This window comes from Salvelinus sp. IW2-2015, linkage group LG27, assembly GCF_002910315.2.
Source record: "Salvelinus sp. IW2-2015 linkage group LG27, ASM291031v2, whole genome shotgun sequence".
Taxonomy (NCBI): Eukaryota; Metazoa; Chordata; class Actinopteri; order Salmoniformes; family Salmonidae; genus Salvelinus; species Salvelinus sp. IW2-2015.
In genome coordinates this window covers 34,523,845-34,535,145 of record NC_036867.1, presented here as the reverse complement: position 1 = coordinate 34,535,145, position 11,301 = coordinate 34,523,845, and the positions used below count along the sequence as shown (strand labels likewise).

General features: G+C 43.3%; 1 protein-coding gene across 1 annotated transcript; it reads right to left on the bottom strand.

Annotated features, from left to right (window-relative positions):
• Window positions 1-10: 10 nt before the first annotated feature.
• LOC111953533 (integrin beta-6-like) lies at window positions 11-9,931 on the bottom strand. The gene is given in 15 exon segments (XM_070435521.1): window positions 11-269; window positions 875-972; window positions 3,152-3,200; window positions 3,203-3,372; window positions 3,674-4,089; window positions 4,245-4,360; window positions 5,697-5,802; window positions 6,112-6,207; window positions 6,496-6,657; window positions 6,885-7,050; window positions 7,560-7,806; window positions 8,107-8,305; window positions 9,021-9,100; window positions 9,602-9,677; window positions 9,830-9,931. Coding segments are annotated over 14 exon segments (2,016 nt in total). The 5' UTR covers window positions 9,660-9,677; window positions 9,830-9,931; the 3' UTR covers window positions 11-216.
• Between the last annotated feature and the right edge of the window lie 1,370 nt (window positions 9,932-11,301).

The following is an 11,301-nucleotide window of genomic DNA, read 5'->3' as shown; positions in this document are numbered from 1 at the left end:
GGGACGTGGACACATGCACAGCTATGAAGATGGGATGAATGAACACGCCACATATCAACTTCCCTCTGCATTGTAATAGGACGTAAGAGGATACCTTCCTCTCTATTCTGCTGCCAATATGATTCCCATATCAAAGGCCAAGATCTATGTTGTGTGAATGTGTGTGTGTCACACCATTGTATTTCACATCTGAGTCCTGAAGATCTGGTGCGATGATCAGATACACCTCTCAGCTTGCATTAGTGTGAGCGGGTTCAAAATAAGCTCCCCTTTATAGGAACAAACCCTCAGAGTCAGGTCCTTGTATTTTCAGCCAGCACCACAATAGCCCCGTCTGTAGGACATGGTAAATAATATGTTCCCCTTTGTCTAGTGTCAGGTGAACACTGGACCCAGACAGTGTTCTGATGGAGAGGGTTGAAGAGAGAGTGAAGATAGGGACAAAGAGAGACACTTGATGCAGGACGGGCCAGCATACCCCCAGATCTCTGACCCATGGGGGAACTTTACATGCTAGTCTGTTTAGTACCCACACAGGACAAACAACGTGGGGTGATCATATTAAACAGGGAAGAGAAAGGGCCAGGAAAGGGAAAGTTCCCCCAGAAACGTCTTCATCAGGGTTGGCAAGGAAACAATGTCCCACTGTTGGTTGCAGAAATAGTCCGGCATCAAGCCTAGCAATCACACATTTGATTAAAACAAGTGGTCAATCTGGACAGGTCTGTGTAATGCWGTTTCTGCTGTCACTCTCTCTCGAGTTCTCATTTCACTCTTCACAACATTAATTTGAATCGTATCAGTCATGATTCAGCTACTCTTGTCTATAAACAGTTCAGACAGAAAGACAGACAGGCAGGAAGGAGTAACTGACCTGTGGAATTGTTGACGAAGACGTGAGGGACGCTGCACCTTTGGACGCACTCCTCTGTGGCCTCGTCTTCTGCTTGTAGATGACACTCCACACAGGTCCTGAGGAACACACACACATACACAACATCTGTCACGTGTTGAGTGCTGGCCTTAACAGGAGGGTTATTTGTGTCCCCTGATAAAGAGTGAACAGAAGAAGCCTTGGCCAGATTTCAGTTTGTTCCCGAGGCTGCTCTCTCTCTCTCTCTGTGTGTGTGTGTAGTCTAGCACATAATGGTGGTGTCAGATGGACTGTGTGTGACAGGTCCTTTACAATGGAGAAAGGAAATAGTCCAGCACTGTTGTTGGCTGTCTTTTGATGCCCTCAGGAACAAGCAGACAAATTCAGACAAGATGAGGTGAACACTATGTCCCAGTACTGAAAATAGGCAACAAACCTGGCTTGGATAAAAACAACAACCATTAATCAACGTAAAGACCGGCAAGAATCAATTAGTCAATATTGTAGGTAAACATGATTGGTTATTATTGGACCTCAAAACAGTTTCTGCTGAACATGACCCAAGTTTCACACGATGTGGGCTAGTGTGGAACATGACCCAGGTTTCACAGGATGTGGGCTAGTGTGGAACATGACCCAGGTTTCACAGGATGTGGGCTAGTGTGGTCTAGACATTTGCTATAAGTGTTGGCATCTCATCACTTTCAGTACCGTATTTGTTTGCTGTACTGTCTACAGTCGCTGTTGCCATTCCTGAAACAGAAATCCTACAGTGCCTTCAGAAAGTATTCACACCCCATGAGGTTTTCCACATTCTGAATTTTGTGTCACTGGCCTACACACAATATCCCATCATTTCAAACTGGAATTATGTTTTTACAAAATGGTACTAATTAATTCAGGATGAAAAGCTGAAATGTCGTGAATCAATAAGGATTCAACCCCTTTGTTATGGCAAGCCTAAATAAGTTCAGGAGTAAAAATGTGCTTAACAAGTCACATAATAAGTTGCATGAACTCACTCTGTGTGCAATAATAGTGTTTAACAGGATTTTTGAATGACTATCTCATCTCTGTAACCCACACGTACAATTATCTGAATGGTCCCTCAGTCAAGCAGTGAATTTCAAACACAGATTCAACCACAAAGACCAGGGAGGTTTTCCAATGCCTTATTAATTACCCTTTGGATGGTGTAGCAATACACCCAGTCATTACAAAGATACAGGCGTCCTTCCTAACTCAGTTGCTAGAGAGGAAGGAAACCGCTCAGGGATTTCACCATGAGGCCAATATTGACTTTAAAACAGTTACAGAGTTTAATGGCTGTGATAGGAGTAAACTGAGGATGGATCAACAACATTATAGTTACTCCACAATACTAACCTAAATGACAGTGAAAAGAAGGAAACCTGTATAAAATACAAATATTCCAAAACATGCATCCTGTTTGCAATAAGGCACTAAAGTAAAACTGTTAAAAATGTGGTAAAGAAAACAACGTTATGCCCTGAATACAAAATGTTATGTTTGGGGCAAATCCAACACAAGACATCACTAAGTACCGGTCTTGATATTTTTAAGCATGGTGGTGGCTGCATCGACAAGGACTAGGGAGTTTTTTGAGGGATAAAACTTAACGGAATAGAGCTAAGCACAGGAAAAATCCTAGAGGAAAACCTGGTTCAGTCTGCTTTCCAACAGACACTGGGAGACAAATGCACCTTTCAGCTGGACAATAACTTAAAACACAAGGCCAAATATACACTGGAGTTGTTTACCAAGACGACATTGAATGCTCCTGATTGGCCTAGTTAGTTTTTACTTATATTGGCTTGAAAATCTATGTCAAGACTTGAAAATGGCTGTCTAGCAATGATCAACAACCAACTTGACAGAGCTTGAAGAACTTTTAAAAGAATAATGTGTAATCCAGGTGTGCAAAGCTCTTAGTGATTTACCCAGAAAGACTCACAGCTGTAATCACTGCCAAAGGTGATTCTAACATGTATTGACTCAGGGGTGTGAATACTTATGTAAATTAGATATTTCTGGATTTAATTTTCAACACATTTGCAGAAATGTCTAAAAACATGTTGTCACTTTGTCATTATGGGGTAATGTGTGTAGATGGGTGCGAATTGTTATTTATTTAATCCATTTTGAATCAGGCTGTAACACAACAAAATGTGGAATAAGTCAAGGGGCATGAATAGTTCTGAAGGCACTGTATATTATAACACATTGGGAAACTGGACAGGTGTGTGTTCTTCTTACCTAGCAGAGCTACAGGAGTCTCCACAGGTAGGGCACCTTTCACAGGTGTTCCAGAGGCTCCGGGCATGGAACACACACACTTCCCGCACACACACTTCCCCCGTCCGCTGCACAGCACTCCGTCCTCCGACACACACGTGTCCCTGCTGCTGCTGCGAGTTACAGTATCCCCATCAGCCGCTTGACACACACACTCGCCGCAGTCACAGTCCCCGTGACCATACACACACACACACACACACACACACACACACACACACACACACACACACACACACACACACACACACACCCACAAACACACACACCACACACACACACACACACACACACACACACACACACACACACACACACACACATTAGCACGCAAGAAAGTAACTACAGTATATCCTGCTGGTCATATGTTATATTACTGAGTCATTGTGATGTCAGTACATTATCTGTTTTCATCAAAAGAGGAAGAGGTGAAACCACAATGCTCGTCATGGAAGTCCGTGTTTCGACCGTACGTACACACCTCCACAGAGTAAMCCTCGGAACCTCACACACGAGAAGTCGTCACACTCGCAGTAGGCCCCGTAGACGCGTCCGAAACTAGACGGGTGACACACACACTGGCCGCAGTAACACTCCCCTTGCCCGCTACAGGACTCCGCAGCGCCACTGGCCTTGCAGTTACTGCTCTGGRCGCTCTCCTCCGTACACTCACACTTGGAACCCATGTACCCTGGATCACACAGACAGGAGCCACACTCCAGAGATCCACGGCCCAGGCTGCAGTGGCTGCTGTTGGGCTCGGGGGTCTGGTGACAGGCACAGGAGCACAGTGACTCCAGGTCTATCTCCAGGGGGTCCTGAAAGCCCACCGGTTTGATGAGGAAACGCTGGGGACCGTCGAGACACTCAGAGAGTTCTACAGTCACRTTGAAGGAGACCTGGGAATCACAGAGATTGAAGGGTGGATGTTATAGCATACATGCATTGAGGTGGCTGGTATAGTCAGTCGGAAACTTGTTTACGACAATATGAAAATGTAGGAATATTGTTCTTTAATATCACTGACCAACTGACGAGCAAAATGGGAACAAACCGTGTCTCCAGCTTTGACGTTGGAGCATCGTTTCTGTCCAGGTAGTACCGTGCCATCCTGACAGATCGCTGTGAAGGAGATCTGTAGATCCTCCGTGTCTCCTAGTACCTCCAGCTCTTATCTACAGAGCGCAGCTCCTAAAAACACAAAGGTAACCTATAACGGGCCATGGTCAGGTCCTAGTCCTGTGTGTCTGTGTGGGCGTGATGTGTGGATGGTAGAGAGAGAGAGAGAGAGAGAGAGAGAGAGAAGAGAGAGAGAGACGAAGAGAGAGAGAGAGAGAGAGAAGAGAGAGAAGAGAGAGAAGAGAGAGGAGAGAGAGGAGGAGAGAGAGGTGACGAAAGAGACAGACCAGGACAGCAAAGAGGAGAGGAGAGAGAGAGAGAAGGGACCAATTTATAAGCTCTTGCAACCACTGACTTACTACACACTTTTTAAGTCTACAGTATGCTCCAACACTGCTGAGGTTTACTCAGCTGGGCCTATTCATTCCTAGTCTTCCACTATATTGGTAAGTCCCTTTCTCTGAGTGGTTTGAGTCATGATCCCTGTAACTTCCCAGGTATTCCGTCAAGCTCCCAGGTATCCCAGGTGTTAGTAGCCAATCACCACAGGGTATAGTGAGGTAGATATGACTCTAATATAACTCTTTCTCTAAGTGAGCACAGTGTTGACAGAGTACTTGACATTTTTATCCTTTCAGTTCCTTCAGGCCTTTGGGGAAGATGTGGTCTGTGTGATGCTTGAGAGAAACAGCTTGAGCTGAGACACAGTGTACTCACGCGCAGTGTACTAGGAGGAGCACTAAATCAATATCTAGCTATCACAAAAATAAGCTACATCGGTAATCTGGCTAACCTCTCAATAGCTTTCACATAAAGTATGTCCTGTACATTTCTTATTATGCTAGATGCTAGATGCTAAGTGCTTTGCCATTAGCTTGGTGTTGAATAAAGCTCTCAGTGAAGCCCCTTGGCATAGCTAGAGGGGCCAGACGTGACTTGGCTATGGTAGGCTGTTCAGGAAGTGTCTGATGAAGTGATTAGAAGCTGTGGGTCTGCTCTCATCCCCCTCAATGCACACGCAMACACACACACACCCTCGTGCATACACTCGCACACACACACGCTGCCTGTGGGCCTGAAGCCAATAGGGATTAGACTGTAGGGAGGAACACAGAGCCACGATAGAGGATCAAACAGCAGGGGCGAGTACAGACCTGCTGACAGCATACCGAGGTGCAGAGAGGAGAGGAAGAGAGGGGGAAGGAACAGAGAGACAGGGATGAGAGAGAGGAGGGAGAGGGGTGGTGGGGAGAGGAGGGAGAGAGAAGAGATAAACAGAAAGGAAAAATCTAACCCGAGGGAGCTATTCAGAGGTCACTGTGTCCATGTACTCCGCAAGTCTCAATAGTCCTGCTAACTAACAAACACACTGTACACCCACAGTGACAGAATCGTATTCTCACTTTATACGCCGTCACAATCAGTTCCAGGATGTTCCTTGAATCTGATTCCAGAACCCCCACCGTGGCACCAGGTATGAAATTTGCATAGTTCTGTGATAAAACACACAACAGACACACTGTTACTGTTCATGTAGGTTGGTCGACCAGTCACAGCAACTGTCATAAGGAAATAAGTTCTACCGAAAACAGGAAGAAGAGAGCGCTTGTTCCAACACGTCCACTGAGAGCCCTTAGCGAATCAAACATGATAACCTCAACGATACACAGAGATATATGTTCCTTCTCCATTCCATAACCCGGCTTACCGCATACCTCGTTTCAACCCGGTGTTTTCTAACAGGTAAACGTCACATTGCCGTTTGGGAAAAGGACAATGGAGGGAGAAGGAGAAGTTCTCACCTCGTAGTTGTGTTTCTGATTTTCCGTCACAGCGAATATAAGCAGGATATTGTTCTCCACCAGTTTATCCATCAGCTGTCCCAGAGTTGGGTATTCCTGGACGGACAAAGTCAGTATTTTAAAACCTAAGACTATCGCATTTTATCCCAATGAATGAAACAATGACATGTGTTTCTAAAGCCCTTTTCACATCAACAGTAATAAAAAGGGATTTACAGTCACCCGGCCTAGACCCCAAAGAGCCAGTAGTCTTTACAGTAAAGGGACACTCCTTCACCATGGATAGGAATGACAGCCACGTTATAGTATCATAAACAGTGAATCCTTGTACTACAACCCCAGTCATAGAAACAATGAATGAATCTGATGTGACTGTCCCCTTACCAGATGGGCAGCCATAGAGTATTCATTGTTGCTGTCCAGATGGCACTCTCCGTCGTTAGGGACGACGATGCCTGACATCTTGCTGTCCATCCCAAAGTGAGAGTCGGCGTCGCTCACAAACACCAGCAGACGCATGGAGTCGTTCCTCCAGCCTATCTTGTCCTAACAGGAAGAGACGAGAGATTATTATACCGCAATAATACTACAGTCCGTTGTCAAAGCACGCCCCGAAGATCCCTTGAAAAAGGAAGATATTCTATTCCCTTCCCTTATATTCTATTCTATTCTGCAGTATTATTTTCTATTCAGCTCTATTCTCTTCTGTTAAAATGGCTACCATCTTTGGGGACAAATCAAATCAAACCTGAACCACAGACTCGCTCACTTACCCCACAGACAGCAGCCTGCATAATGGCATCGAAGCCACACTCCGGCAGGTCGATGTTGGCAGACACACGCTGGTTGGTGATGATATTGTTGAACTTCTCTGTGCTGCTGGTGAGGGGTAGGACGTGCTTGTATCCAAACGTTGGCAGACAGCTCTCATCCACACTCCTGCATGGGAATTCCATAGAGAAACATAGCGTATTACATCCATGACCAGAGTTCCCACTCTAAGACAAATTCAAAATAACAGAACTTTCCATGACTTTCCATGTCTACAGATAAGRCATTGGGGGGCCAAATATTTCCATCACCGTTTAACTAACGAATTATTACTAGATTTTACTATTACTTTACAACAAATAAGCTTGTTACAAGCATACTCAAAAACACTGTGTCGTTTACTAAGCTCTTTTAGTGAGAAAATCTGTCTCTTYCACAGAAAGATGGTCCTTTGTAGCTTAGTTGGTAGAGTATGGCCCTTGTAACCCCAGGGTAGTGGGTTTTGATTCCCGGGACCACCCATACATATTCACGCATGACCGTAAGTCGCTCTGGATAAAAGTGTCCGCTAAATGGCATATATTATATTATTATATAAAGAAAGTGCTCTTCATTTGTACTTCAACCATAGAGGATGTGGTTTTCATTTCAGTTCTCACAAGCACACTGTACCCTACCTACAAGGGTTATCCAGCTCTCCAGGAGTGATCTTAATGAACGGGAGGACTGGTTTCTCAACGAAGGACCCAAATCCAAGTCTGAATTTACTGGTGAGCTTTGCCATCTCCTTGGACAGGGTGGAGCCCAAGTCTTTAATCATCTCCAGGTCGTCAATCATGGAGGCTGAGAGGTCCATCAGGTAGTAGATGTCTACAGGGTAGTCTTCTGTCTGCTGCACACTGATCTGGAAGGTCACCTCACTGCCTGAAAGAAAAAATAAGAAATAGAATAGAGTGTTTTCTGTCTCTCTCTCTCCGGGCTCTGTTCAGTTCAAGGTCTGACCATGCTAGTGAGAAATTCTATTCATATTATTATCTTTATGTGAAAAATGGTGTGAAAATATCAATTAAACATCCTTCAATCATCAAAAAGAGTTTCTAAATCAACTTCAAATCACCGCCAGCATGTACCCACTGTGTGAGCAGTGTACCCAATAGCTGTATAAATAATGGACACGGCGACTGCCCCAGGTCTCCATCAGTAACTGTATAAATAAGGGTTTACCAGTTCTGAGTTTGAGGGCCATCTTCTGTGGTGATATCTGTGTGATGTTGGTATTTCCTGTCTTCTTCCCGAGAGGCTGGTCCCGGAGGACCTCTGAGTTGGTCACTGGGAATTCTACCTGGTCCTGGGGACAGCCTCTCTCTTGGAGGAGGTACGGTGTGTCACATCGCTCACTGATTAAAAACGAGTCTGTGAAATTCTGAGAGGTTAAAAACATCACAAGGTTTTACTCCCACATTACAACCAATCTGACACAGAGACTCTTAACATATTTTATTGGTGTTTCGTAGGTCAATAGACAAATTCATACTATAGTACTGACTGAAAGGTAGAACTTCTGAAGATCATTTACAAATATTGCCATCATTAAATCATTTAACCATTTTTTTTTGACTCTGCATTGCAGTTTTCTCCATCAACAACATGTCGCATCAGAAATCCATATCAAGTTAGGCTAGTTGCACATTAATGAATTCATGACACGTTTTCCTACTGGACTTGCATCAATGTTATCCCCTAGATCCGCGTTCCTCAATAGGCAGTGATTTTATTCGGCCCCCAAAGTTCTGTGCAAAATATAGATATATATTTTTACACATATATACATTTCGTTCTTGTACATAAAAGACTGTACAATCAGCAGAAAATGGCGTCAACGTTATTTTTATTCAGGAACTCTGTTCCCTAGTATTCCCACGCATAAATAGAGGCCTATGTGATCGTATCCCAACGTAATTCAAGTTTGAAATTCTTCTGTTTTTGTCAAATATTTCATCTGTTTGGAATTCCTGCGGTCAATTTGCAGTGCACAAATTATTTATAACTATAATGCRGCCCCCCGACCATCCGCTCAAGTAAAAATCGGCCCACGGCTGAATGTAATTGGGTTCCCCTGCCCTAGATGTATAGCCTACCTCTTGTGTGCACCATGCACAGTGGGGACCAAGCTGGAGACACTCGTCACAAGTCACTGCACTGCCAACCGAACATGTTCCTACATGGACACCACACGGGGAATATAGAATATAGAAGTGGTCAGCGTGGTTGGCCCTGTCTAGCACGGGTTACATCTTCTCATGGCACTGCTGCCTGGCGTGTTATACTATAGTATATCAATATATGAGTGATTGTTTAGTCCCTCTGTCTTTGTGATGCGCCTGGTTAATTTGCGCATGAATAACCAGAGGAAATTCTCGGTTATGTTATCATGATAAATCACAATAATAATTGTGGGTGGGGGTGNGGGGGGGGGGGGGGGGGGGGGTGTTAGGAATAAATATTTGTATATATAAACCACTGGATCATATAAACGAATTGAAATGTAATCAATACATTGCATTCATGTATGACGTGGAATATTAACCTATATAAAATAATAATAAAGCTATTATAATCTTGGGGAAAATCTGGATATACTGCAGTTACATGTAATCTTGAAAGGAGAAGTTAATGAAGTTATTTAATCAAAGCCGTTTGATCCGGTCTCTAGTCTTACCCTCCACGTTGTTGATCCAATGCCGAAGAATCAGGACCAGAAGTACAGCAATCCCCATTGGTCCTCGCGGTTACTGCTATAGGGATATGAAAGAACAACAAAACATTCTCTGGCACTTTAATATGTAGAGTAAAAGTAACAAAACAAATAGGTATTTCCAGCCTTAGTAAGCTTCTCTTGGTATCACTGTCTAGGCTAAACGACAAGAGAATGCGCCGTCTTTCTTACCTGGCAGGAAAGACGTTGAGTGCCTGCGTGGTTCAGACATTCTTACCTGCCCAGCCTTTTATGTTCACTTCCGTACAGGTGAGAACATAAACGGAACGGGACTAGAGAGAGTGAGTGAGAAGTGAGTGTGCGGGCGTGAGCTATGAGAGGCCAGACAACAGCTACATTGAACTGGGTTTTATTTCAATGGAAGATTATTTGATAATCGAAATATAACAGAAATTAACTTGTATTTTTACATATATATATTTTAAAATCAATATAATTTGTTAGCCTGCAATCTTAAATTGTTATAACAAATATTGAAGTGCAGGTTATGGGATAAATGATGAAATCCATGTAACTATTTGTACACACAAATGAATATCTTTGAAATAGTGTTTCAAACGTTAACCAATATTAAAAAAATGGGGAAATAGCATGTTTCATTCTGCCTTTCTAAAGAAGCCTGTTATGTGTCCTAGGACTGATCATTCTTCATTTTAAATCTGACATGACAGGACCTCTGATTCACTGCAAAATATATAGGCTAATGTTAAAACTTTGAATATGAGTATTGATGCAGTTACGAAGGCCATAGTAAGGTGTGTAAATTGACTTATTCTTATACATGGGTAATTCACTTGTATTAATGCCTTATGACCTATAATGGCAACCTGATACATACCTAGGCCAGTAGGCCTATTCCCTAGTGGTCACAAATTAATATAACATTTGCCATTTAGCAGGCATTTTTATACAAAGCGACTTATAGTCATGCGTGCAGACATTTTACATATGGGCGACTCCAGCGGGAATCGTACACACAACCTTTGGCATTGCGAGCGCCATGCTCTACCGACTGAGCCACACAGGACCAAATAAACTTGATCAAGTCAAATCCCAGTGGTTGTAAAACATCATACTTTCGAACTTCCAGRATATGCAACAGAACACTTACCCATAGTTCAGTGGGTCACGACTGCCTGTCTGTCGATGTGTTGCATTATATGTTTAATCATGTCTTCACTGCCCTGTCCTTGAAATGTATTACATCGTGGCACACATTGTCTTGTTTGTAGCATTTCTGCACTATAAGACGTCTCCATCAACTATTGTTTATTGGCTTTAACATCATACTCTATTCTATGTTGTGTTGACCCATATAGCAATCTGACCTGATCCATTCTGGAGCTGTGCATAAAAGGGGGTGTAGGGCAACGTGATAACCATTGTTTATAGGGACAATCAACTGTCCAGACGTGCCACACCATAAGTCATTACCCCTGAATTACTCAGATGAGATACTCCAACTGAAAAAAAGATGTTAATATTTAACATGACAAACCCCTCAGAAATGTACATATCTCAAGGGTTCATTTTTATGTAATGATTAACAGTAGGGACAAAACTACATCTCAGGTTCTTTTGAAAAGTAGTCTATTGCTCAATACAAAAATCCCCATAAGCTTGTGTGTGTGTGTGTGTGTGTG